Here is a 27,056-nt window from a genome sequence, read left to right on the forward strand (position 1 = left end):
TTTTGGGAGGAAAGCCAAAGACATTTTTTCTTTTCCATTCATCTTTTTTATTTAAAAAAAAAGAAAGAAAGAAAGAAAAAAGTCCTTCCCTTTCTCCTGTCTTTATGTTTTGCCTTCCTTTTCTCTTCTATTCAGAGGGGGAGAATTAGGTTCTCAGAAGCTATTATGGACATTTGTCTGGCTGCTAAGGATGTGGAAAAGCACTGCAAAGGATTGCCTGGGGAGCTGTTTGGCACTGGGCCTTGGGTGCAAACTGGTTCACTACCCATTCTCCTTCAGAGGCTGTTACAGGTCAGTGGCTGAGCAGTCCTGGGCTGGATTAGGTGCTCATTCCATGAGCCACAAAGGATGTCTGGTTGAAAATAATCGTGAATTTTGGCCATCCCTCCCTGTGCACCGTCCCTCTTTTTGGCCATAATTAAGAAGCATTCTCATCCAAGGTGCCTGTTTGGCCAGTGGAGTTTCTCAACAGCTCCACGGAGAAAGGGATGGATGGATGGACGGACCTCCCCAGAAAGGGTTCTGCGTTTCTGGAATGCAAGATTTACATTCAGAGCTCAGAGAGGATTGATTACCCCTGTGTCTGCCCGTAGAATGCTTGAATAGGCATTTGGATAGATATTTTCTACTATTTTATTTCCATCTTCTTTAAGGATGAGACATTTGGATCAAAGAGAAAGGCCCCATCATTCATATCAAATCTGGTCTATAAAAGCAACTAACTGATTCTTGCTCCACGTGAGTGAGGCAGTGAGTGAGCCCCGGTTGCACAGACCTGCCGAGTAGAGGGATTGTTGATACACTACGAGGGCCGCTCATTCTGGTGTCAGAGAAGCCAGACAGGACAGGAAAAATGTCCATTTAGGTGCCATCTAGGTTGACCCGGCTCCTTGTCTGTTGTGACAGTGGCTTTAATACTTGTAGCTGCAGGGTCGACTCTTCTTCAGGTGTGGCCCCCAACAGACAAGGCGGGGCTGGAAATCTTGAAATGACCACTGCAGAGGAGAAGGCATCCTATAGGAGGGGTGTGTGTGTGTGTAAAACTTTGGCTCGCCGGACACCTCGATTTCTGCTCCCCGAGCTGTCCCTGCTGAAGCTGTTTCAGGGAAGCCGCTGTGACGCACTCTTCTCCGTGCCGCACTGTGTGAGCGCTTCGGATGCTTCCAGTTTATCTGTCTGGAATTTTAGATCCGCAGAAATCAGCCCAGAGAGACTTCTGCGCTGCAAGACTGGGGGGCATTTCAGACTCCCGAGTTCTCGATGAGCTCGTTACGCCGTGGCGAGTCGAGGAGTGAGGTTCACCTGGCTCTTCTGAGACCTGTGACCCTCAGCCTGAGACCAAGGCCCAGCTCACTTGGACCAAGCTCTTCAGTACTCAGGATGAATTCGGCCCTTGATTTGCACCCACTCTTATGTCCTCTCTCCAGATTCCTCCAAGTTCCTACCCACCATATGCTTGCCACTGTCCTACACTGAATACTTAATCCTGTTCTTGTCCACTTGGAGAAACATTTCCATGAAATCTGAAAGCCAGGCGCAACTGGCTATCCGAGATCACCTTGCACGCCCTGCACACTGGTGGTGTGCACTCGCACACACGCTGACATGCGCTCGTCCTGCGTACACACCATTGCCATTTTGTCAATACTGCCCCTTTTCCTTCTCTTTTTTTCTGCACCTAGCATGCCTGTAATCTCCGGAGGTCAGACCTGCCCCATTACACATAAGATGATCATCACTAACGCAGTGGGTGCAGACAGATAGAGACATCTAGCAGTGTGTTAATAAAGGGCCTGGTGAGCAATAGAAAAATGTTGCCCCCAGGTAATTCTAATGGGCCGCCTGCAGTTTTTTCCATAAGCACGACCGGAGAGGAGGTGGGATAGGATTTCAGGGGACAGGGTGCACCCATGTGCAACCATGTGTTAGGTCGGGAGAGAGGAAGAGACTTCCGTACTTTGTTTTCTCCTTGTCTAGGAAATTTTATTTTATTTTTTAAGATTTTATTTATTCATAAAAAAACACAGAGACAGAGGCAGAGACACAGGCAGAGGGAGAAGCAGGCTCCATGCAGGGAGCCCGACGCGGGACTCGATCACGGGATTCCAGGATCATGACCTGGGCCCAAGGCATATGCTCAGCCACTGAGCCACTCAGGTGCCCCCTTGTCTAGGAAATTTCAAAACCTTCTTCTGCTTCAGCACATCAAGAGCCTTGCCAGGTTGCAGTTCCCTCAAAACGGCGCAGGGTGCATTGGGGTTCCCCCTCCCGCCGGGACCGCCACCTAAATGCCAAAGCCATCAGCTTTCTGGCAATTGCTCTTGGGCCTGTCTCTCTCCGTCTTCCTCACGCGTCCCACCTTCCCTCCTGACCTTTGTCTGTCTGGGCCCCTGTCCCTGTCCCTGTGGCATCCGCGCCTGGATGTTCCCACCTCTCCGTGCTTCTTGGTTCCTGCCGAGCCTGCCTTGTGCCTTTCATTACCACGTTAACAAACTCGCGTCGTGCCTAACGAGGACGCCTCATACGTTATGCTAATGATCAAGAGACATGTTAATGATATTTTAGAAGCCTAATTAGTGGAATATATAACTATATGCAATTTGGTAATGGACTGTGACAACAAGTTGTTAAAAGGGGGCTTGACAAATCCAGTTGCATGTGGCCTCAGACAAACAGGAGCTGAGAATGGATGAGGGGAAACCCTGCAGGGAGACGGAGGGAGGAGGTGGGTCCTGGGGGTGCGAACGCCCCGCGTACATTGACGTGGGGGTCCGTCTTTCTGGCGGGTAGCACAGCTTTCCTATATGGTCCTGCCCCTGCCCTAAAACCACACGGCTGGCTGTGTATCCCGAGAATCATTTACTAATGTTTCTTAAGCAATTGCTACCGTTGTCATTGATCATACACATATATCTTTGTTAGAAATGTTGCTTTGATTATGTTATTCTCCACAACATCCTTACCCGCAATTTGTAATAGGAGATGGATACACGGAAGATGGAAGATAGGTTCTTGTGCCAAAGAGAAAATTTTATTGTGTCGTAAACCAACCATCAAGACCATGTAAACTGGGGAATTATCCGTACTGTGTCCATCAACATTTTGATAGAGTCGGTAGGAGTAAAACAAGGGCAGCGTGTGTAAAATCATTCAGCTGTTGGAATGTCATTTTCTCTCAATGAAAGAATTGGTTGGAGGTGTGTATTTCTTCATTTGGGATCTTCCTTCCTCTGCCACAGTGGTACCCAGTTTGTGGGCTGCGGACCCTGGTGGGGAGCCAAACAGTGGTTGAAAAGGTTTGGGGAAATCCCTGCGCACACGAAGCATTGTCGGTAAACAGAATAGTGTCAGGACACACGCACACACACAGACAGATAGGCCTAGTAAAATTCGTTGAGTGTATGAGATGCTATTGTGGTTAATAAAACGCACATTCATTTAAAATAGCAATTTATGGTTCCTATTGGCTTTTTTTTGTCCATGTGCCTCGTCTCACGTCTGTGGAAGCTAAAAATAAATGCTCTCTTGTAGTGGGCCGTAACGATTTTTAAAAAGGATTTAATTTATTGATTTATGAGAGAGAGCGAGCAGGAAGGAGGGACAGAGGAGCAAGCACGATCCAGGCTGAGCTCGGGGCTGTGGGATCAAGCCCCAAGATCATGACTTGAGCCGAAACCAAGAATGGAACACTCTAGTGAGGGAGCCACCCAGGCGCCCTGGGGGTCTTTACAGGTTTTGCTTTTTTTTTTTTTTTTTTTTTTTTTTTTTTTTTTTTTTTAGATTTTATTTATTTATTCATGAGACACACAGAGAGAGGCAGAGACACAGGCAGAGGGAGAAGCAGGCCCCACACAGGGAGCCCGATGTGGGACTCGATCCCGGGTCTCCAGGATCACGCCCTGGGCTGAAGGCAGACGCTCAATCGCTGAGCCACCCAGGTGTCCTTTCCTTACAGTTTATTGATGCTAGAAAAGAGACTGTACAGTCACAGGGGTTGGCAACCTCAGCCTGGCCTGTTGTCATCAAAGCTGCTTGTAAAAATTAGGCAGGTAACTGTCACTCTTGACAACTGTCATATATTCCAGGAAATATGTCTGTGAAAATGTCCTTACAGTGTTGTCTGTTGCTACTGTGACCGTTATTAAAGATTTAGGAGTATCTTTCCAGGGGGTAGGAGATCCCTGTGAGTTGGAAGGACATGTACCACGGCCCACCCACCACGTAGGGTCTTGGGCACTGCAGGGTACAGGTGGCACTGGCTTATGGGGACTGAAGTTCTGGAAACTTGCTCTCTTTTATTTTTTGTTCAGGATGAAAATGCCCAGGAGAGGTAGACTCGCAGTATCACACATAACTGCCAGGCAAAGCTTTCAGAAACATGTATTCGGTGTGCACACGTCTAAAGTTTGATGGGCACACGTCTAAAGTTTGATGGGCACACGTCTAAAGTTTGTAGCCTCTTGATGGTTCAAGACACAGACAAAGAAAGTTAGTGTTCTGTGCATTGGCTCCATTCTCCTGAAATGGGTTTTATCAGGTTATTGGCGAGGGGGTGTATTTGTAGCGTTTCCTTGGCTGTTCTTCCCAAGGCAGTATGGCCCTATTACTGTTGAGGAACGTGGAAGGGTGTAGACTTTGTGTTTGGATTTTATAACGTCTTGAGCTCTACTTCTGTGTCGGGCAGAGCTCTAAGTGCTTTTCCTTTACTAACTGGTTCAGGCCTCATCAGGCCATCCCCTCCGGCTTGGTACTGGGACTTGGGCTTGGCAACAGAATGGCCTCCCACATGGTGCTTGAGTTCCTTCTCAAGATTGTGTTCCTTTACCCTTTTCTGTGTTAACCTTAAAGGATTGATTCTAAAAGTTTTTAAAAAATGTTATATTTGAGAGATAGAGAGAGAGAGAGAGAGGCAGAGACGCAGGCAGAGGGAGAAGCAGGCTCCTTGCAGGGAGCCCGATGTGGGACTCGATCCCAGGACTCCGGAATCACGTCCTGAGCCAAAGGCAGATGCTCAACCACTGAGCCACCCAGGTGTCCCATAAAGGATTGATTTTAAAAAGACATAAGGAAAACTATAGATCACTCCATTTATTAAATTGTACCCTCGTGACATCGAAGACATTTGATTTCAGTTTAGGCATCGCCTCTGGTTGTGCATGTGATACTTTTGCTCGCGTGGGAACTTGTCTCGTAAAGGGTCGCGCTCACCTTTGTAGAAATGTGCCACGAAGAGCCCACCTGGAAGCCCTTTTCGAATGCAGCAAGGCAAAATTGCGGTGCTGGTGGTGCTCTGGGCGACGTGGGCTCTTTTCCCTGGGGATCTTCTCTCCCTCCATTCTCCACGTGCATGGTGCATGGAGGCTTGGGGGGCTGAGGTTCCCGGTTTTACCCTTAAACCTGGATTCCGTTGATTGTGTAACTGCTCAGCTTCAGTACCTGCTTATTTCAGGTGAGCCTCATACCACGTTTCCTCCTTCTCTGGTTACCTTACTTTTTTTTTTTTTTTTTTTGGTTAGAGCACTGATGGAAGATTGTGTATGAACCCAGGATGCTGTTACTATGCCTGATACTTGTTTCCAGTTAAAATGAGTTTTTGGGGGGTGGGGGGAGGAGGGATGGAAAGGGAAAAAGTTTATAAGTGAGCCAGTGGAAAAGGCACATTCATTATCAGTGTCTTTCTCGCCGAGTCGTTTGAAGCTGGGAAAATTAGCAGCTGCTTTGAAGCTCAGAAGATCTTTCATCTTTGTGTGTGTGTGTGTGTGTGTGCGCGTTAATATTAAGTTGAGATTCCTTTTCTTGCCACTTATTTGGTTTTTCTACTAATAATGAAATTATAATGAGATCCCTGATGGGATTTTTTTTTATTTAAAAAAAAAAAAAAAGGAAAAACACCTCACATGAATTATCTCCTTCACCCCCCCTTCACCCTCCTTCTGCCTTTCTGTAAAATCTATTCTGCATAATAGGTCTTTGTCTCTGGGTTTGAGACACAATTGAAGGAGGCCAGGAGTTGAAAATGCCCCTATTGTTCTTTTTGGGAAACAAGACACAAAGTTCTGGGAGGCAGGAGATGCTTCCTTTGCCTCCACCTCCCAGCTCGGTTTCTCCCCGGACCCCATCATCCCTGTCCTCATCCCCATCCTCATCCCCAGGCTCACCACCTGCACCTGCAGCCCTCCTACCCTCCCCCCAATGTTGGGCCAGGAGGAGGTGAAGGCAAGTGTTCGTTCTTACGAGCTAGTTTATTTGAGGGGCATGTGCTCCCTTCTCCCCTTCTAATTCCCAACACTCATGGCGTGGTCTGGTGTAGAGGGACTGAACATCTGTCTCGACTGGCAGAAAATAGGGTGATTTGAAACCTTGTGAAAACCTTGCTCGGGATGGTCACATTTCTAGTAGCAGGTGCCACGTCCACCCCACCCCACCTCCCGCCTGTTTCTTGTCGCATTGTCCTTTATCAGGAGGGCTTTTTTACAAATGCCATTGATTAAAGAGGGCTCGTTGCCCCGGCTGAGCGGCCTGAGCATTCCTCAGCCAGGCCTGGCTTTTTCTACTACACGTGAGCGAGTAGATGGAGCCCTTGGTAGCGTGAATCGATCCGTAGTCTGCTTGAGACAGACACACGAGACTTGCACTTTGCTAATCTCAGAATTTCCTTCTGTAGGAAAGGGAATGTCGTGGCCTAGCCCAGTGAACCACCGAAGCCTTGGCAACTCTCCATCTCAGAAAATTCTCCCCGAATGCCACCTAAATTTTCTTTGTCAGTGTTTTGTCTTAGGCCAGAGATCCCCCAACTGCTGTTTGCTGCTCTTAATACTCCAGAGAACTGGGGGTAGAAATGGATGAGAGATGCTTGCCTCATCTCCACGTGGGGCTTGATCCAAGGCTGTTCCCTGCGTTTTTCCACGTTGAGCATTTTCCGATCAGCGCTGATGACCAGTTTCGGGGCCCCACTCCCACTCATGTCTGTAGGTTCCTCCTCCCTTTCTTCTTCTTACCATTAAACAGGTATAATAAAGCTGACGAATCTTTACAGTTGGTGATTTTATATCATAGATCAAAGATCAAAGCAGAGGAATACACAGCAACCGTAAAATTAACTGCTTTTTCAATTTTACAATGCTTTCAGTGATAGAGAATCTTATAAATTTAATATTAATTAAACACTTAGCTTTTAACCTCCTCCTGCATCTACTTTTGGCTGGTGGCTGGAAAAAATTAATTGGGCATCTTAAATCTTGTGTTACTAACGCTCTGACAGGAGGGGTTTCAAAAGCACTTATAACTTCAGCAAAATGCTCTTGGAGCGTTTGTCCTTCTACTCACCTAATTGAAAGTGCCTTTTTTCCCCCTTAAGGAAAAATGAACCATTTGCTAATTTTTTTTTTTCCTCCAAAGGAAGTATAACTTCCAGTTCCTTTTCCTAGCTGGAGCTTTAACGCAGTCCCTTGGCACGCTTCACACTTCATAAGATGGTCGCCGTTGGATTTCCATTATTATGAGCGTCCTATTGATTTTGGCACGTGCCGGTGCAGATGTGCGGCTGGCAGGTGCTTGACCTGCTCACTGTGTCACCTGCAGCTCCTGTGTGTGTGGTTCAGCAAGAGTTGCCTCCTGCTTCAGGGAGCGTGGGAGGGGACCAGGCTCACCTTGGCAGTGGGACACCCCCGTGGCAGAACCAGAGGGGTGGCACCGGGGAATGGACCCTCCGCATCTGGAGCAGGAGGGTCAGAATAGCAGAGAAAGGAGACAATGATCCACGTGAGGGAAGAAGAACAAGGCCCAAGAGACAGGAGGCCAGTGTGAGAGGCGAGATGCTTGGGGGGAAGCAGGGGCAGGTCACGTTTTCTGAGCTACAGAAGGGGGACCCAGTTGTGGCCTTTAGTGGCAATGGGCGCTCCTTCATCATTAATAGGCAGGCATCCCTGTCTGTGCTTCAGGAGTGGCTCAGGAGAAATCCTGATCCCACTGCTTTCTTGCCAGAGAGCTTCGAGCACTTTCATCCACGTGCTCTTGCTACTTTTCCCCATGCATGAAGTTCTTGGAGGGCGGCAGGGTCGGGCCAGTGGCCTTGGCCCTCGCCGGTTTCCTGCCCCGACCGTACCTTTGAAAGTGGCACCTGCGAGTTGCAGGACTATAGAGCCTGGGCCCCCAGAGAAGGCACCTTTCCGGCCTGCTCTGGAGTCAGGTGATGGCGAGAGGTAATAAGCACAGGGACTGATTTGGGGGCCAGTGTGGAGTGGAGTCCCCGGGGTCATGTGCACCTCACCCTGAGAAAACCTGTAAGAAATGAAATCTGGGGGCGAAACTTGTAAAAAGTCGTTACTTACGAAAACATTTTGGAGAAGTCTAAGACGGCTTACTGCAAGTTTGCCTTCGTGGTACGCGGCCTTCGAGCGGACCCTCTTCCGGTGAGACCGTCCCTAAGTTCCGAACTGGTTGCCCCGGAGCATGATTTTGGGGTCTGTAAAGCCTTACAGACGTGCGGCACCGTGGTCCCGTCTCTCAGCGGCCCTCGCCCTTCATCACATCCCCGGTCACCTTGGCCGTCCCCGCGATGGCAGTAGGGAGCGTTTAATCCAACTGTGAAATAATAAATTAGCTGCGGAGTCGCCCCCGGAGCTGGAGCCGGGAATCCCAGCTTGCCGCACCTGGCTGGTCCGCGCTCCCTGGGAAACCACCACTGTTCTCGCCGCAGCTGAGCTTTCTGAACCTTTTAAGAACTGAATTGATGGGACGTGGAGTTTGAGAGCCGATAAATTAAGGATATTGGTAAATCTTAACGACTCTATTAGAGGATGGCATTTGCAGATCCGTAGCAACCCCTGCTTGTGTGCGTGTGAGCCCGGCCGTGGCGGTCCTTTATATACGTATCCCTCCGTTTCTCCATCTATCCAGATATATATGATATGTGGGGTGCTGTAAAATTTTTAGTGCCTTAGTTTGGGTTGACCGCCTTATTACTCACGAGTGAGCTATACAGGTCTTCCTTAACAAGTGGCAATAAAGGCTTTACAACACCCCTTACACCGTCACATATTTTGTTTAGGCCACATATTGTCTTTTTTCTTTTTAAGTCTCTCTTTGCTCGTGCCCCTCTCAAGTACCTTTGTTGCCATGGCAACAGTTCCACCGCTGCTTAGAGTGGAGCGCAATGGCATCTTCACGCGACGTTGTTGAGGCCGGTGCTCGGCCGGGCTGACCTCGGACCCTAGGTTGGGGCCGGGGCTGGGCCCTCACCCTGCTCATCCGTGGCACTTTGCTCTCTTTGATGCCATCAGCTCCCTGTATTAGACCGGGGTGGCTGCCCCGACACTGATGATCCCTGCCCCCCACCCCCTGCACCTGTCCTCGAAGGAATGTGAAGAGGCTGACCCACTCGCCATCTAAAAATTGAAAGAAAGAAAAGAAAAGAAAAAGGGAAAGGAAAAATGGAAAAGCATTTAAGCATTTTCGAGGGAAATACGCAGTCGACATCAGTGGTGGGCCACCACGGCAAGTACTGCGGCCAGAGAGGAGGCTGAGGAAAGCCCTTTGCACAGTGAGACGCTTTCTGGAATTCCCTCCTAGGCCGGTATCTCTAGATTACCATCTGCAGGTTTTAGGTTTTCTCTCTGTATCCATCAGGTTTTTCTCTTTTGCCAGACTTTCCTTTTTCTTGCCTCTATGTGGACGATTAACGGGGGTCACTGAGATGTGTGCAATTTTTAAAAATTTAAATTCAACTTGCCAACATGTACTGTAACACCCAGTGCTCATCCCATCGTGTGCCCCCTCAGTGCCCGTCACCCAGTCACCCATCCCCCTGCCCCCTCCCCTTCCACAACCCTTTGGGTGTTTCCCAGAGTTAGGAGTCTCTCTTGGTTTGTCCTCCTCTCTGGTTTTTCCCCACTCAGTTCCCCTCCTTTCTTCCCTTATGGTTCCTTGCACTATTTCTTATATTCCAGGTATGAGTGAGACCATATGATAACTGTCTTTCTCTGATTGACTTATGCGGAGTGAAGTAAGTCGATCAGAGAATTGTGTGCAATTACTTTGAGGGAAACTGAGGCACAAACTGGCATGTGGCTTCATCGAGGACTGTGTGACCTCGATGCAGATGGAATGGGAGCCCCCATGTCCAAGCCCCCGGTTAGTTGGCTGTCAGCTTTGCCACGATTAGTTGATTCTTTACAACAGAAATTATTCAGGGGGTTTTATTATCAGGCCAACTTCCCATTAAGCCACTTGAGCATTTCTCTGGAACGTGGGTGTAGCTGTAGTGAGATCGTTTGGCAAAAACTGATACGTGCGGTGAGGCTATACCCCCCAGACATCTCAGTTCTTTCTCCAGCAAGAAGATTGGCTTGCCAACACCTTGATGAAAGGTAGGAGTTCCTGTGATCTGTTATCTCAACCACATTTGGGATGCTTGTGTGTATGCTACGTATATTTATGGATCTTATATGGGCAATATTTTGACTGTTTCTTTTTTGAAACATGGTGTGAAGGAGCGTGCCAAAAAATCACAGATGATATCTGAGAAGTGCTATCAGTAAAAGCACTTTTTTTAGGAAGGTGAAGGAAACAACCCTAAAACAATGTGAAATTTTTCCTGACGTCCCGTTACAAAGTCATTAAGAAAGCTAGTGCTTGTGGTCGGTGGGAGGATGCTCACAAATAGCATGTAGCCGACCTTAGTGATTTGGAGTAGGGAAAAGAATTCCAATCTGAGACTTTTTTTGGCGTGGGCATAGAAGGAAAGGTGGTATCATCCATTTTTGGATGACGTGGAAAAAAAAAGACCGAATAGATTTTTCTTTTGTGGGCTGATCTTAAGTCCGAGTGAAGTATTTTACGTGTCCAGGCAACGTGACATTTTAGGAGACGGGTCATGCTCTGTTTTAGATCTTCCCGTGGGCTTTCCGACTTTCCGACTTGTAGGTGTGATGCGGTGCTCACGTGTCTTTCACGTATAGGCTTCCTGTCACAGCAGTTCGCCTTAACCATCCATCTACCAACCGGGAAACACTGTTACACACCCTTTGATGTCCTTTCTCTGTTTTCCCAAATACTAGGGAGAAAGAGACCGCTCACGTTCACTGGGCTCCTGCCAAGCAGGTACAATGAGATCTTCTATGCAAAATCCATTGAACGACCTTGAAAACATTACTATTCCCACTTGACAGATGAGGAAACTGAGCCCCGGAGCGAATAAATAAACCGCCCAGGGTCCTGTAACAACTCTGTGATTAAAACTTAGGTTCCTCAGATGTCACGACCCACATTCTTTCCTCTGAATCACTTCGCTCTCACCAGGTACTTGGCAGTTACTGACTCTCTTGTGCAATCTTTGGGCCTTTCTTCTTCTTCTTCTTCTTCTTCTTCTTCTTCTTCTTCTTCTTCTTCTTCCTCCTCCTCCTCCTCCTCCTCCTTCTTCTTCTTCTTCTTCTTCCTTCTTCTTCCTCTTTTAAAATAATGGGCTTAATTATTTCCTCCACGACTCATAATAAAACAAGAATGACAAGTGTTTGGCATCATCACGCAAAGGCTTGAGAGTCAGCAGATCTTGCCTCGCTGTGAAGGTACCTTTGTTGCCTCCAGCAGGTGTCTAGGTAGTATGATGTCACAGACAGAGTGGGTTGTGAAATCGCAGGTCTAGGCACCTGGCAGCGATTGGGGGTGGCAGGCGGAGGGCCGAGGGAGCAGTAGATGAACCTTAGTAACACCCAGGGTTGCTTATTCTTTTTCCTTGCAGGTTAATGTACACAAATGTCATCTCATTTATGGTTACTATTCTGTGTGTGTGTGTGTGTGTGTGTGTGCAAGGCACCCTTTAAAAGCCTCCATCTGGCTTAGGTGCTAGATAGATGAAAGTTCTCGTTAAAATAAAACACGCAGTTTCACGAACCCACCGGGAGAGACCGTGCTTTGGTGACAGACGTTCAAGGCGCTTTCTGAACCAACTTCAGTGTCTCTGGATGCAAACGATGCAGAGAAGCCAGAAAACGTAGCTCTCAGGTTCAGGTGATGACGTCAGGGGACAGGGGCTGGAGGAGGAGGGACAAAAAATAAAAATTAGGTAAAGGAAGAAAGGAACAGCTATCACTTTATGTTGACCCTTTTACGGAGATAAGGTGCGAAACATAAATAATCCACGTAGAGGGTGACAAGTCCACTTAGTTAATTCATTATTTATTTTACTTATTGGAGAAGCTGCCCAGCCTCTGGGCATATTTACAAGTGTGATAGAAAAAATAAAGACAGTCCCTGCCATTCCTGTTTACAATCCACAATAGATAATATATAAGCGAGACGTATTGTTTTCGGAGACAGACACTTGCATCAGATATACTTTAAACAAACAAGGGGGAAAGCAATTAATATGCATGTGAAACGGCGAAGATAAATCAGCTTTTGTGGCAACAGGAAGGAGAATCAGACAAATCAAGGTACAGGGGAGACAGAGCCGATCTGCATGGGACTGTTCTCCCCCCCCCACCCCCTGTATGGGATCGGGGTGTTGTGGCCAAGTCAGCGCCCCCCCGCGAGCCGCGCTGTGACTCGCTTGTTCCGCAAGCCGAGCCTGGGCAGCGCCCAGCAGCACCCCTCACCTTCATGGGCCGTCAGCCGGAGAGAGGCAAATTAGAGCCGTGGCAGGGCCACAAATCACAGGCTGTTGTTAGATGCCGTCTGACCCTTGGCGTCATTTTATCCGAGTCCTCTTGGATTTAATGTGATTCCTTTCACGCCACCCCTCTCTGGACAAATACTAATATTGTTATGTTATCATCATGATTGCTCGGGGCTGACCTGATGCCCTCCTGCCCCGAAACCGTGGGACCTTGCCCCGGCTGTGCCTTAACAGCCCTCCTCCCGGCACCTCATTGCCACTGGCCGTCCTGGAGCCTTGGGGTTGCAGAGAAGGGAAGTATCACTTAGAGGCCCCACTGCCCTCAGCCCCTGCGTCTTCAAACCCTGTGCTTGTTTTTTGTTTTCCTCTGTTGTTTTCTTTCTTTTTTTTTTTTTTTTAAAGATTTTATTTATTTATTCATGAGAGACACAGAGAGAGGAAGAGACACAGGCAGAGGGAGAAGCAGCTCCCTGCAGGGAGCCCGATGTGGGGACTCGATCCCAGGTCCCCGGGATCACGACCTGAGCTCAACCACTGAGCCACTCAGGTGTCCCTCCTCTGTTTTCTATCAGCCACCCCGACACACAAAAACTAGGCCTTTCTAATGATCAGTGGACTAGGAAGGGTAGGTCGGTGGGCACGGTGGACTCACACGGTGCGTGAGGTCTAGAGAAGATAGAGCCATGATCTCGTTGACGTTCTCCACGAGCTTAGGCGCGGTTGAAGGACAGACAAGGAGGCACAAAAGGATGTGATGAGGGTGAGTCTGGGAATGGCCTCAAAACTGGGAAATGGATTTTACGGTGCCCGACCTGCCCCTGTGGGGTGAAGAACTGGAAGAGACCTTAGAAATCCCCAACCGCTTGTTTCACGAGAAGGAAACCCCGAGTGGATGTAACTCGCTCGAGTTCACACAGCTTAGTGGACCCACAACCAGTTCTCCTGATGCCACGTCCACTTCGCTACACTCTGTTAACGATGTCTGCAACCGAACAGTGTTGACCGACTTTTTTGGGTGGGGCTTTTGCTTTTCAGGGCCATCTTCTCTCTCTCTCTCCTTAGACTGTTTGTCATCCCATCACTGTCTATTCCTGGAGTTTCCATTGTCGGGTCCACTTTGCAGGGATTCAGGGGATCTCGCTGTGGGTTGTTTGCTCGGGTCTGGTTAGTGCTTCAGTGGAGCATGTCATGCAGTAGTTAGGAGCATGGACTCTGGGCTCTGGCTGCCAGGGTTCGAATCACAGCTCCGCCTTCTATGTTAGGTGGCTCAGACGTATCATTTAGGTTCTCTGTGCAGCTTATCCTGATCTATGCCCTGGAGAGAATCACAACCGTCTACTCCATAGGTATCTCCCTCCCAGCTAGTGTATGGAAAGCGACGGCCCGTGTCTGGCCCATGTTAAGCCTCACAGCAGGTTTTTGTTGCTGTTACTTCCTTCATCCTCCAGCAGTGGCCTTGAGACGCCTAGAAGGTTATATGATTTAACCTCCCGTTCAGCTGAGGCGGGAACCCCCTGGAACCAGTCTTTGGTAATGGTGACCCCGCTCCCTGGAACGCTGCCACCTTGCAGGCCAGCTCTCCACTCCTTGCAACGCTCATCCTCAGGGACAGCTCTGTCTCTGACACTTGTACGGAATAGTCTCTTCCTCCTGCTATGGAGGTTCCTGGGGTGCTCGCGGAGTGTTCCTCCCCTTGGCTTCTGAGAGCCGGTGCTTGCAGGGCGCTGGGAGATGCGGCCAGAGCTCCTTCGGGGGTGTCGTGGTGACGTGTCTCCTGAGGGCTGAGGTCACACACCCTCTGGGGCTCACCTTGGACTCCCAGATCCCCAGGCCGAAGCACTGGTCCACGTGAGAGCTGTGGAAGACAAAATTTACCGCCTCCCTCTTCCTTTCTCCTTAAGCATAATACTGTTTCCTGAAGGTTTTGCAAAGGGAGCGTTTCTGAACTTACTGTGGAACCTGTCTGGACCAGAGGCTCAGGGCGGTGCTTGGGGTCTGCGCTTCCCTTCTTCCACGGGCGCTAGTTGGATTCTGTTTCTGGAATGGGGATTGTCCAAATCCCTGGTGGTGTCCACTGGACGGCTGTAAGCTCAGAAGGGCAGCGTCAGCTTCCTGCTCATGGCCACCAGCCCAAGGTGCAAACTTCCTTGTGATATAGTGAGGTCCGGGCTCCCCTGGACGTGGCTTGGGGTCTTTGATTCAGGGGGTTGTACTTTCAGGCAGGAGGGGTAGCTCTTCGTTGCTTCCTAGCCTGTCAGGACTTGGCAAGGCCCAGACGTTTGGGGCTGGGGGTCGTTGACGCCAGTGTGGTGGGAGTGAGCCGCGGTGCCAGTGCCATGTTGGACGGAGGCCCTCACTGTCTTGGGGGCTGGCGGCGGGGGGCCGGGGTTACCTCCTGGGCTGCTCCTCCGCCTCTGAGCCTTCTTTCTGTCTCCTTAGGGGAGAGAGAGAGCCGCAGGGAGGAGAAGGTTGAAGTGTGAGCGTGGGGAGGGGGTACAGGGAGCGTGGAGGTGGGGGTGGGGAGGAGGAACAACTGTAAAAAATGTTAATTTATTAATCACTGAATATATAGCAGTTCATCTGAAATGCTGTTGCTATGCCAACACCCTGGGAGTTTATTTTCTTAATCCGAGAGAGGAGCTCTCAGTCCCCTGCTCCCCTGCTGTGTCATTTGAATTCGCGGCTGCCACCGCTGCCACCATGGTATCTGTTTTAGATTGTGGGAGGGGGGAGGGCGAGGGGTGGGGGAGAGGGGGGCCGGGCTGAGCCACCAAAGCAGTCATATGCAAAGCAGTAAGAGGCCTTTCTCCGTAAGACTTAGTAAAAATGACACAAATTAATATACTCTACTTAAACCAGACCAAGATTAATGGTTCTCTTTCAGTGCAGCTTAGCCCAACTGTCACTCGACAGGCGTTTGTCGGACAAAATCAACACTAATCAACATTTATTCGTCTCTTGCCCTTGGGTCTGAGGAGCGTGAGCGGGCTGCGCCATTCCGCCGCGCGCCTCGCCACGCTTTTCACCCTCCATCCAGCTTTGCCATATATCACCCTTCTCCTGGTGCCTCTCCTCGGACGGATCCACACACTCAGCCATCAGGGTACATTAGAGGCATGATAGATTTTCTGTTTTAATTTACATCTATTATATTACAACATAACAGATTTTGATTCAGGAGAGACCAGCGTCTCCTATAGCCAGACTCCTTGGGAAGATTTCTGCATTAACTTATTAAGGTTCGTTAGGATGCAGCTTCGGATAGACTCCCTTGCTCGTTCTCTCCGTCCCCCTCCTCTCTCTCTCCTTTTCTTCTCTCCCTCTCTCTCCCTGGCACACTCAGTGAAGAGGTCCTGGCGCACTTTGCTTGCGCGCACACAGCCCCTCTCTACACTGGGCTGTCTGTGCTGGGTCACATGAGGCTGCCCGGGGTCCTCCCCCAGTCTCTGATTGGACTGGGATCAGCCAACAGTGGGACCTGAGAGCTCTCCCTACCTCCCACCCCCCATCCCACCCCTGGCCCAGGTCAGTGGGCCTGGACAAATCTGGTGGCCTAGCTGGTGGGAGTCCCCTCTGAGGCTTTCTTCCTAGCCCCTCGCATCTTTTCTCCCCCACCTTGTGATTTCAGTTACAGTTGCATTCTACGTTTACAGGTCTCCAGGGTCAGGGGCCCAAGAGTGGGGGGACACAAAGTTGGTTGGGCTGACCCAGGAGAAGGAGATGGACAGCAGGGGCGGAGCAGTGGGTCTGAATGGGACTGGGCTCATCTGCTACATGACCATCTTGAAAGCCTATTATTCCAGCTGGGAACAAGGTAGATGCGTGCAGCTTGCGTCTAGCGTGCGGGGTATGAGTATTTATGGTAGCCCTGGAGAGTGCCTTTCCACCTCATTTATGGAATTGGCGTTTTATGTTTATTTGTTTTCTCCCCTTCCTGTTACCAGAGATGTCGTGTTAAGTACGTCTCTTCTTTGGTGACGAAGTGCCTCTCCTTGAATTTTGGTGGGACGGCCACGTTAAGCTTTGGATATCTAATCCACCTGTTCACTGGCTGCAGAGATGAGCCTGAGAAGGGGACAGGAATCCTCCCCTCCGCTCAGATCCCGTTGACCCTGTATTACTTTTCACGGGGACACCGTGCTTTTGTCAAATGCCCGGGGAGGCTGTGTCTTTCTTCTCAAATTGGCTGGAACCCTAGATCCCTGGCCACTTACGAGGCCCGAGTTTTGTTATTTTTTTCTACCGCGATGTCCGCCCTAAACCGCAGCGAGGTTCCTTTGGTGGCCAGAATGCCGAAAAGCCACGGGCTGAGTTGGGGATGTGTGGTTTGTGTGTGTTTGCGGGTGGCTGCTGAAGTGTAGGATGTGCTAGGAGGATAGCTTAGTACTTCCATTTTGGTTTCTTATTACGCAGCAATAAAGTAAATGACGCTTAGTATAACTTTGCACTTAGAGACTGTAGCTCAATTTAAGAAACAAAACCCCACCAACAGGAGTGCTCAGTATCTTGAGCTTGGGAAACTGACCTCGTTAATTTTAATGAAGGGAAAAATTCTCCAGCTGGGGCTGGGAAGAAAATGAAATACCAATGAGGTTATCACTTCGGATGATCTCACTGAATTCAGAGTAGAATCAGAATGATGCTCGAGAATTTTATAAAAATCCCACGGAGAGATTTAGAGGAGAATTCATAATGCCCTGGATGGCATTGAGGGAGCACTTGCCCTGGTGGGCAGAGCAGAACTCTGTATGGTCTCTCCTAAAGTGGCTGTTAGAGAAGTTAATATATTAAAAAGTTGGACCGAAAGAAAACAAATAAAAAAATGAACTAACACAATCCTTATGTGGCTCAAGCCTGAAAACAGCAGAGCAGGTCTTATGGTGGCCAAGACAGTTGACTAGAAGCCAAGGGCTTCTGAGTTCAAGTGCCTGCTGGGATGCTGACTTCCAGTGGGATCTGGGGCATCTGTGTATCACCCAAAGGCAGGAGGTGGGCTGAGGGAGTCCTGTTAGACAGTAGGCAGCTATTCGAATTGAACAGTAAGTTGATGACTTTGGCCCTGCTGTTGAGCCAGTGGGTAGTGATCAATGAGGTTAGGGTGACGGTAGCACGATTTTGCCCTCAGTTCGGAGAAGCTTGCCAAGTTGGGCTGGCATTTGGTCGGGGACCATGGAAAGAAACATCACGATTTAAGGTATCTGGCCCTCTTGCCTAAGCCTAGTCCGCTACACAGCTGATCCGGGGAAAAAAGAGCATCCCAACAATGAATCCTTCAGAGGTATGGGGCCGAGAGCACAGGCTTTCTTCTCCAAAAGCTGGAGCTTGCTGACTCAGGCTCTCTCCCCATCTTCCTGGCATATCGCTGCACTCGGTAGATTTCTACGGCCATCAGGTGAAATTCAAGTGTCACCAAAGGGGCACTTTCTGAGTAAATGGGGCCATCTTGCTCTGGGGGCCATCTGGGTCCGGGTGGAATGTTGAGGGGGATCCGTTCATACTTAGAGGCTCCTTTGAAATGCAGCCCCTTTCTCTCCAAGCTGTGAGACCCTGGTGCTGCTGCTGTGGCTGTGCGTGGATATGATGGGAGATGCTGGTTGCCAAGCAGCAGGGAATGGACATAATCGTGCTGCCTAGCAACCGCGGCAGCGTGGTCACTTGCGCAGCTTTCTGCGCCTCTTCCTGTTTGGTCTGCCGGACGACACAGACGGCTTCTGTGGGTCACCCTCTGCCCTAGGCACAACAAGGTGGCGGAAAACACAGCGAACCGGGGCGGATATGGTTTAAAATGACTCCTTTCTGTGCTGTCTGGTGCCGAGCACTGATTTCTCTCCACGGCCTTCCTCAGTTTCCCCTTTGAAGTTCTTGTGCACAGCTGCACCCGTAGGTTGATGGCTGAGACAGAAGAGGAAGCTCAGGAAAGTGCCAGACTTCTCTGGGTGTTGCCTCTCCTGCGCCTGGCGAGCCTCTCCTCTGCATGTGTGAATATAATATAAAACAGTCAATTTTTTGATAAAGACACACACACGCATGCACGCACGCACACGCTGAGTGGGAAAGACGAGGAACAGAGCATGACTACCTATTGTTCTTGGGGGTCTGAGGACAAAGCAGTCGGGAGAGGGAAAGGCAGGCGATCCCCGCGGGCTGGCCTGGCCATTCCTACCGGCTCGGACCTGCACCCCTCGCATGTGACGCTCCTCGGTGAGGTCACCTGCCTACTGCAGGGTCTAGAGCCGCCTGCTTGGCAGCGGCATGTGAGTCCTCTCGGGCCTGTGGTCTCCTTGGTGGCAGGGTGTGGACAGCTCCGGGAGTTCCTGAGCTGAGGGTGTCAGGGAGCTGTAACCCTCTTCTTGGGTGGAGGGGAGCTGCCCGGCTGGGTTCTGTCTATGGGAGTCGGACTGTAGCCGGGGCACAGGCCTGCATCCGGTGACCCCAGTTCAGCCCTCCTTTCTGCGCCCGACCGGCCGTGTGGGTTTGTGCAAGCCTCTTGTCCCACCTGAGCCTCTGTGTTCTTGTCTGTGACGGGTGGCGATACCTGCCCCCCGCCCCCCCCGGTGGGTTGAAGGCCCCACGAGTGTGTTGGCATATGTGCCCTGCAGCAAGCGTGAGGGGACCGTTGCTGTGACCCTCCTCCCTGTGGTCAGTGGGGAGGAGAAAAGCAAGCTTGTGCAGAACAAACGTCGACCTCTTGGCATCTGTCTTATAGGTTAGTCTTGCCAAGGAAGAGCTGTTATGTGCCCACCTTTCAGTTATAGACCAAGAAACTGCCCCCCTGTAATGCTTCACGCGGTTCCTGGGGAGCTTGGAAGGCGTCCGTCCACTTTCCGTGGTTTCTCAGACCTTCCGGAAGCAGGATGGTTGCTCTCGTTTCACAGAAGACGAGACAGGAGTAAAGAACAGTGAGGTTATTTGTTTGGGGTCCTGGAGGCCCCCCCCACTTCCAAGGCGAGCCCAAATCCTGGGGCCTGAGGAGGTAGGTGAGGCCTTTGGCAAAGTGAGAGGGGATGGAGTGGGGTGGGAAGCCCCTGTGGCGGTCGAAGGTCCAGGAGCTCGAGAATTACGGACTTCCCGGTCGCCAGTGAGGGACCTGCGGACAGGGCACAGGCTGCGGGCGGCTTCTGGAAGCCTGGCGGGCTGGCTGGCTTGGCAGGGCCCAGGTGGGGCCTCGCGCCGTCGTCTCCGTCCTGTCCGGGTTTGTGCGCCTCCTCGTCCGCAGTGGCACGGGGTCGGAGGAGAAGGTTCCAGGCGCTCGCTCGGCTGGCCTCTCATGGAAGACTGTGGTGATGAGCCTTCTTCAGCCTCTTCAGCGCGACGATGATCACGTTGACCTATTTCTCAGAGGAGGAGCCGATGTTCAGCTTCGACTTGTCTGGCAACGGCCCCCTCGGCCGACCGCTCCTTGCCCCACGGGGTCCTTGGGCAGGCTGGTGCCCTGGGCACGGTCCTCTGGACAAACAGCTGTTCCCAGCATCGCTTCTCTGTCAGTGGAGGGACTTGGGCTCACAGAACCTTTGGGTTTTTCCCTCTTAGCCCCTCAGGATGCCTGCGTCCCGCTCCCTTTCTTGTTCCGTGTGTGGGGCGGGCCACCATCCTTCACAAAGCGCCCCCCAATCGGCCTTCGGGGACTCTGGTTCTGGAATCGCACCCCCCCCCGTTCTGCCGTGGCGTCCCCTCCAGGCTGCATGTGACTGTCCCGATCCGTGGCCCTGTGCCACAGCGGACTCGTGACAGCCCTCTTCACATGTTACGTGGAGGTGGGGGGACGGGGGAGAGTCGCGTGTGGGCTCCATCCCTTGCTGGAGCCGTCGAGCGGCTCCCGGGATGGACGGCACCAGGGGCCTCGTGTGCAGGCTGCCTGGCTGCTGCAGAGACAGGCTCCCAGCGGGGAGAAGGGTCCTGCCCGGGGGATGCGACCGTGAATGGGAGATGGAAGCAGAGGTGGCCGCGGGCCTCTCAGCTGGCTCCCACCTGCCTCGTTGTGGGCCAGCCGAGGACATCAGTCCCGTTGTCACGTGCACAGCCACCCAGGTGTGCCTCTCGGGTTAGTTGGGAGGTGAAACCCTCGAGGAGCGGTGTGGAAACCTGCTGGGGGGCAGCTCCTGAGGTCTGGAGGCAGCGCGGCCTCGTTGCGCCAAGTCCTGCCAGGCGGTGGGCGCTCGGTAGGCCTTTAGGGACTCAGGTAGGTGCTGCTGTCCTGGTGAACACGGTTCCTTTAGTAGCAGCGAGGACATAGTGAACACGTGCCACGCCGACGACAGCAGATGCGACCAGATCTGACAAGAGCGAGCTGCCCTCCGGGAGCTCACGGATCGGGGTAGACGGAGGCTCTCGGGGCTCCTCTTCCCTGACTGGTGGCTCCAGACGGTTCTGAGTCTCCTCCTTCGCCTCATCCCAGCCCAGCTGTGTCAGGGGAAAGGATGGAGAGGCGGGCTTCTGCCGTGATGGAGGTGATGCTTTACTTTAAAATAAAGTATGGAAGCCACTGATTGATGGATTATAAACTGGGAGGTCCGAGATAAAGCTTCATTCTGGGAGCATCAGTGTATTTCACCGGGAGCCTCCTGGGCATTAATTCTGCCGTTAATTTTGTTATTAGAGACCTAGCCAAACAAAGGGAGGTGGCGAAGCTCGAGGCTGGTTTAACCTTGATGAAACAGTGATTTCACCAAGGATGATGTTCCCCCATCTATCTTCATCCATCAAGGCACTGCTGAAATATGCTAATGAAGCCGAAGATAGGAACACAGAGCAGTTAAATGGGGCGTTGCAGAAGCTCTCCGTACCCCCGTGACAGGGCGATGCTACTTACTGTCCAGATTTAGTAGAGGAGGGAGGGATGCTGACTGGTATGGTGGTGAAAGACGGCGTGGAGGTGGAGAGTGCACCTCGCCGAAACGAAGGGCAGGGTGCCCACCTAGACACTACAGAGCGGGATGGAGAAGCTTGGTCTTTGGCCGAGCGAGTGGGTTCCTTTATTCTCTTGGACCCCCCTTCTAGCCGGGCCGTACAAGAAGCAGGCATGTGGCTGCATCAGACCTCGTGCCAAACCAGCTTACCTGTCACCATCGGTCCACATCCCCGTGTTTGTTCCCAGTGGCCAGAGAACACTCGTGCCTTTTTGGAGTCTCTAAAATTGGGTACCGATTGCCTGTATCACTTACATACGTGACTGGGCATCCCATGAAGTTACTTTATCTTACTTTACTCAAAGATTCTTACGTGTTTATTCGAGAGAGAGAGTGAGGCATGAGTGGTGAGGAGCGGCGGAGGGAGAGGGAGAAGCAGACCCCTCGCTGACAGGGAGGCCGACACAGGGCTCCATCCCAGGACCCTGAGATCGTGACCTGGGCCGGAGGCAGGCGCTTAGCCGACTGAGCCACCCGGGCGCCCCTGAAGTCGCGTTATGCCCTTGAATCTGGTTAAATTCTTACCGTGAAGAAGCGAAATTAGAAGGTATATTTTACAGATGAGATTTGAGGGGTTAAATTCGTGTCAGAAATCTCATAGCTAGCTGGCCAGTGGCGTCGGTTGGGATTCAGACCACATGTCCATCCACCTCGAGAGCTTTTGCGTGCAACTGCCGTGGTCTGATGGCTCTCCTGCAGGTGTCCCCGGGAATGCCTGCCAGCTGCTGGGGTAGTCTGGCTCGCTTATGTATTTATATATTCTTTGGGTTTGCTTTGACTTTAACTTTAGAATTCCCTTCACACTTCCTTCTTTCCTAAGTAGACCATAAGCTCTGTGAGGCCAAGGGCAGGGCACTGTCTCTAGTCCCCAAGCGCCACGGAGTGCTTTCATTTATGACTCGCGTAACCATGGCTCTCTCTCCCTGGCTTCTCCGTGGAGTGCTTGTCTTGGCCTGGTTTTCCAGTGGATGATGGTAAAGCAAAGCTGGCCAGCTGCTTTCTGGTTCTCATACGGTAGATGAAAACCCTTGACGGTTTTATTTGTCTTTACAAGTTAATCCTACAGGAATCACAGTAAAATTTCTGTTGCTTTCAATTATTGGTGGATCCGGTTCTGTTTCCTCCTGGCTCGCTGGCTCCGTCCTCTCCAGCCCGTATCAGACCACACGCTGGAAGAAGAAACAACAAATGAAATTTTATGATCGCTGATTACACGGCTTCTTCTTCTTCGGGGTGGGATGGTGCTGATCCTAGGCGGCGGCGGTCACCAGTGGACCTTTTCGCAAGAGGCAGATCCTCAACTACCAGGCGGTTTTAGGATTAGGCACGATGGTTTCCAAATCTGAAATGATTATGGGCCCCTTCCCCTTTGTGGAGATGGAGGAAGGCAGAAGCAAAAAAAAAGAAAAACAGTGGAACGAAAGATGTATTTTTGGAAATTTAAGTAAGATGCTAAGTAACACGAATTCCCTGACATACACCGCGCTGGACTATCTGCTCCGTCTTGGCCTTAAAATCTCTTGTGCCGTGGATCGTGGATCAAGCCAGCTCGGAACTTGGGGGCTCTGGACTGTCTGCCAGTAAAGAGTTAATAACCGGAGGCCCGCAACTTCCAGGATGTCGCGGGGGTCAGAGAAACTTGCCAAAAGGTAACATCAGCCATGGAGTCAGTTGGGCTCCCCGTCTGGCAGGTCTGTGTTTCTCAGCTGCTCCTCCTCCACTTTCCAGTCTTGGAGTTCATATACAGTAAATCTTTCTCTTAATAAAGCCGTTTTTCAAATCTGACTTTGGACTAGGGACTGCTTTGCCTCCAAATGCAACAGCTGTTAAACATGGTGCATTGGGCACGGTGTATATCTCTTTGTTTAGTTTTGGGTTTTTAATATGAGCAGAGACGTGGAGGAGTGGGAGGGCTCTCGCCATTCTTTCTCTCCAGGCGACAGTCCGCCACTGGGCTTGGAAATAAGGCCTCGGGGCTCCCCGGGCCGCTCGCCCTTGAAGGCGAAGCCCATTGTCCCCCTAATAAGCAGTGCAGGGTCCCCCTTTCCTTTTTGCGAGATAAAATTGTGGAGCTCGAGGTGTCAGCCAGCAGAGGCCAGACCTTTTGGCCCCTATCTGTCCCGGCTACACGGGGGAAAGCATTGGGACCCCCTTTGCTCACTTGTCCCTTCTGCTACCGTCTCTGTTCCCAATGCGCTGGCGAGCATTAACTCCCTGCAGGGGAAAAAGTTCACAAAAGAAATGAATTATGCATATGGAATTCATTTCCTTGATGAATAGGGAATCTGAACAAACTCCATGGCTGTTTGAGTTTAAGGCAGGGAGGAAGGGGGGTTGGGGCCAAACAGTTTGGGGGGGGCCGGTGATCAAAAAGAATCGAGAGTGAGAGTTGGGAGGCAGATAGTAGCAGAGGACTTGGGCCTGAAATCTCAAGGAAAAGTAAGTGGCCCTTTGAAAATAGCTCGTGGCCCATTATTCTTGCCAATGCGCACGCAGAGATACATCCCTCGCCCCCAAGTGCATGTGCAGATTTGACAGCAAATTGGGGGGTGGTGGTGGGGATAATACGGGGGAGAAGTGATGCCACCGTCGTGACAGGACCCTGCACACTTAGAGTTCTGCAGCACTTCTGACCCGTGGCAGTGCAGGTTCATGATTCCAGGGCTCAGAATTTTGAGGCAAGAGTTGTGTGGCGTATAGAGCATCGCATTTAGAAGTAGAAGGCTTGGGGGCGCCCGGGTGGCTCAGTCGGTTAAGTGTCCGACTCATGATCTCTCAGACCTTGATCTCAGGGTCGTGAGTTCAAGCCCGGCATTTAAAAAAAAAAAAAAAAGTAGAAGGCTCGGACCCTGAGCTCCGGGGATCATAGACTGTGTGACCTGGGGAAGTCACTTAACCTTGGCCAACCTCAGTTGTCTCACCTGTAAATGGAGAGCGTGTCATCTGCCCTGTGGAGATAAGAGGATGAAAGACACCAGGAGCACACAGTGCAAATCTGGAGATTTCTTTTTTTTTTTGTCTCTGCCTTCTTTCCTTGACAGCCCGGTAGGTGTGCAGACCCAGTCTTTAAGTGAGCCAGAGTTCCTTTGAAGCAGAATGAAAGGGAAATGGATTCAGGAGAACATGGTGGTTAAAGAAAAAAGCGGGGCGCTTGGGTGGCTCAGTCGGTTAAGTGTCCGACCCCTGATTCCTGCTCAGGTCATGATCTCAGGGTCATGGGATTGAGTCCCGCATCGGGCTCTGCGCGCAGTGCAGTCTGCTTGAGCTTCTCTCCCTCTCATGCATGTTCTCTCTCTCTCTTTCAAATAAATATTTTTTTTAAAAAGAAATGAATAAGCAAGCAAGCAGAGAAACAGAAATCTGTTGTAATCCTCACCTCATCTGTATTATGATAATCATTTAAAATAATCAAACCTGATGTTTTTGGCAAATGTAGCCGTGGAATTCGCAGTTGCTGCTGCCGAAGGACTTAGATCAACAGTGGGAAGGTTGGTCATTGGCGGCCACGTAAGTTAAGGCATTAAGCTGAAAGTAGGTTTTCGAGTTTGCTCTCGGGAACCACCAGGAAGAGGCAGGCACCCTTGGGCTCCAAAGACCCGTGGGTGCTCCCGGGCTGGAAATGTGGCCCAAACCGGCCTCTTCACTCCCAACTTTTCTCCGGTACTCCTCAATCCTGAATGCAAATAGGGCTTGGAGACCCCCAGTCTTGAGGGGAGGAAACGAGTCCACACGCACACATACACGCACAAATGGTGGGGAGCTTTCCCTGCTTGCGGATTGGAGAGAGGTTTTCTCCTGATGGTCTTGGGGGACCTAAATCCCATTTCAGGATTGAGTGGATTGAGCCGGTCTGACCGGTGCCATGTTTCTGTATTTTTCTCACAACCCAATTGCAACACATGCAATTTTCACAGAGGTGCTCTTGTTTTACAACAAATGACTTCTTTTTCTGGTTATTGTGGTGGGGGAGGAGGACGTGTAATGTAATGAAACTGTTCTTGGGGCTGTCGACAGCCTCAAAGCCCGCAACCCAGCCCTGCGTCCTGTGCTGCGGTGGTTTTCCGTCCTTGCCCCACGCGGCCCCAGGAGGGGTACAGGGCGGCCCAGGGCTGCCCTCCTGGCAGTGGGGTGAGCCCATGAGGCTCCGGGCCCTCACCCCAACTTCAGCCCCTGGGCTTCTGTCTCAGGGCTTTTATTTGTTTGACTTTATGGCTAAGAGGCTGCTTCTAAGAAATGTTTGGAATCCAGTAGTGCAGAGACTAGACCAATACCTAATATGAATTATTTATTTGTTTATTAAGATTTTCATGGCACCTTTCGTCTGAAAGCTCCAGGCGCTGTATGGAACATTTCAAACTGATAAGGTTTAGCAGTAGAGATTTGGAAACAAGGCCAGTGGCGGAGGAAGCGCTGGGAACGATGGGAAAAGAGGAAGGAGAAGAAGGAGAGGGAATGGGTGACCGACCTAGTGGACCTCCAAGCCCCTCCCAGGTGTGATCTTCCATGGAGGCCGAGCAGCTCCCCTTTCTAGGTGAGAGGGCCAACACTCCCGCCCCGTGAGTCATTACGGTAATAAAAATGTGTTTTTGATGTCATGCATAAACCTCTCAGTAAGAAGTATGTTTGCCACACTGTGGTTTTCAGCTCTGGCTCCACATTAACATCACCTGGGGAACTTTTGCAAAATTCCACCAACGCCTGGGATCCTGGGCTCCTGGGCTCCATCCCGGAACAGTGCAGCCCCCCTTGGGTTGGGGTGGGGGGTGTGCTGAGCATTTGTGTTTTCTCCAAGCACCCCAGGGTTGTCAGAGCTCCTGTGGCAGAGGTTGGTCAGGGGAGGCCAGGAGGTTGAGAGTAGCCAAAGAAAGGAAAGCAAGGAAAGGCTTATTGCCGGGGCCATGGTTTGAGGAGCTGCTCTGCTAAACGGTGGGGGAAGGGACTTGCAACTCTGCTCTGATGTTATCAAGCTATAGGTTATTTCTGGTAGTGAAGCGTGTGGTTCATTTGGCTCATGGAGCTCATTTTTCTCGTATTTCAAGGCTGGGGAACTTCAGAACCGTCACCGCCGCTTCTTTGGACACTTCTTTAGTTGCCTGCCTGGCCCCCACTGAAAGCGTCTACCACACGCCAGGCCCGGTTGTAGACACATTTCACTTAACCATGTGTAAGTCGTGTGTAGGTCAGAGGTTGGCGTTATACTCCCCATTTTACAGAGGAGGAAACTGAGGCCCAGAGAGGCTAAATAATTTGCTCAGGGTCCCTAAACTTGGAAATAGTGGAGAAGGGGGTCAAACTTGTTGATGACTCTCTAAAGATGACCTTCCCCCGCTTCTTTCCACTGTACTCCCTCAAGATGACATGGGACTTGTGAGTTTGTTCCATTGGTCCCTTCTCTTGGTGGGAAGGCCTTTGATAGGATAGGTGAGGGACTATGAGGGGGAAAGTAGCTGCTGTAGGGGTTACCTTTGAGATGGAACAAGGCAACGTTGGGTAAAGAAAACATGCACATGAGCTGGGGCCTCTAGCCACAGGGCAAG

General features: G+C 50.9%; 1 protein-coding gene and 1 long non-coding RNA gene across 8 annotated transcripts in view; one reads left to right on the forward strand and one right to left on the reverse strand.

Annotated features, from left to right (window-relative positions):
* The window catches only part of PBX1 (PBX homeobox 1), a 325,769-nt gene that overhangs the window by 56,532 nt on the left and 242,181 nt on the right, over window positions 1-27,056 (forward strand). The window contains exon 1 of one of the 7 annotated variants that reach the window (XM_072814606.1): window positions 25,946-26,050. The exons of the other annotated variants lie outside the window; for them this stretch is intronic. Coding sequence (XP_072670707.1) covers window positions 26,023-26,050 — 28 coding nt within the window. The 5' untranslated portion in view covers window positions 25,946-26,022. Of the gene's footprint in view, window positions 1-25,945; window positions 26,051-27,056 lie in introns of those variants that run through there. 7 annotated transcript variants of the gene reach the window in all.
* On the reverse strand, window positions 3,017-18,209 carry LOC140626858 (uncharacterized). Its single transcript, XR_012025856.1, has 4 exons — window positions 18,112-18,209; window positions 11,895-12,029; window positions 8,331-8,583; window positions 3,017-3,266 (listed from the first exon to the last, which is right to left on the reverse strand). It is a non-coding gene; the product is annotated as an uncharacterized lncRNA (long non-coding RNA).

The sequence above is a fragment of the Canis lupus genome, chromosome 38 (assembly GCF_048164855.1).
Source record: "Canis lupus baileyi chromosome 38, mCanLup2.hap1, whole genome shotgun sequence".
Classification (NCBI taxonomy): domain Eukaryota; kingdom Metazoa; phylum Chordata; class Mammalia; order Carnivora; family Canidae; genus Canis; species Canis lupus.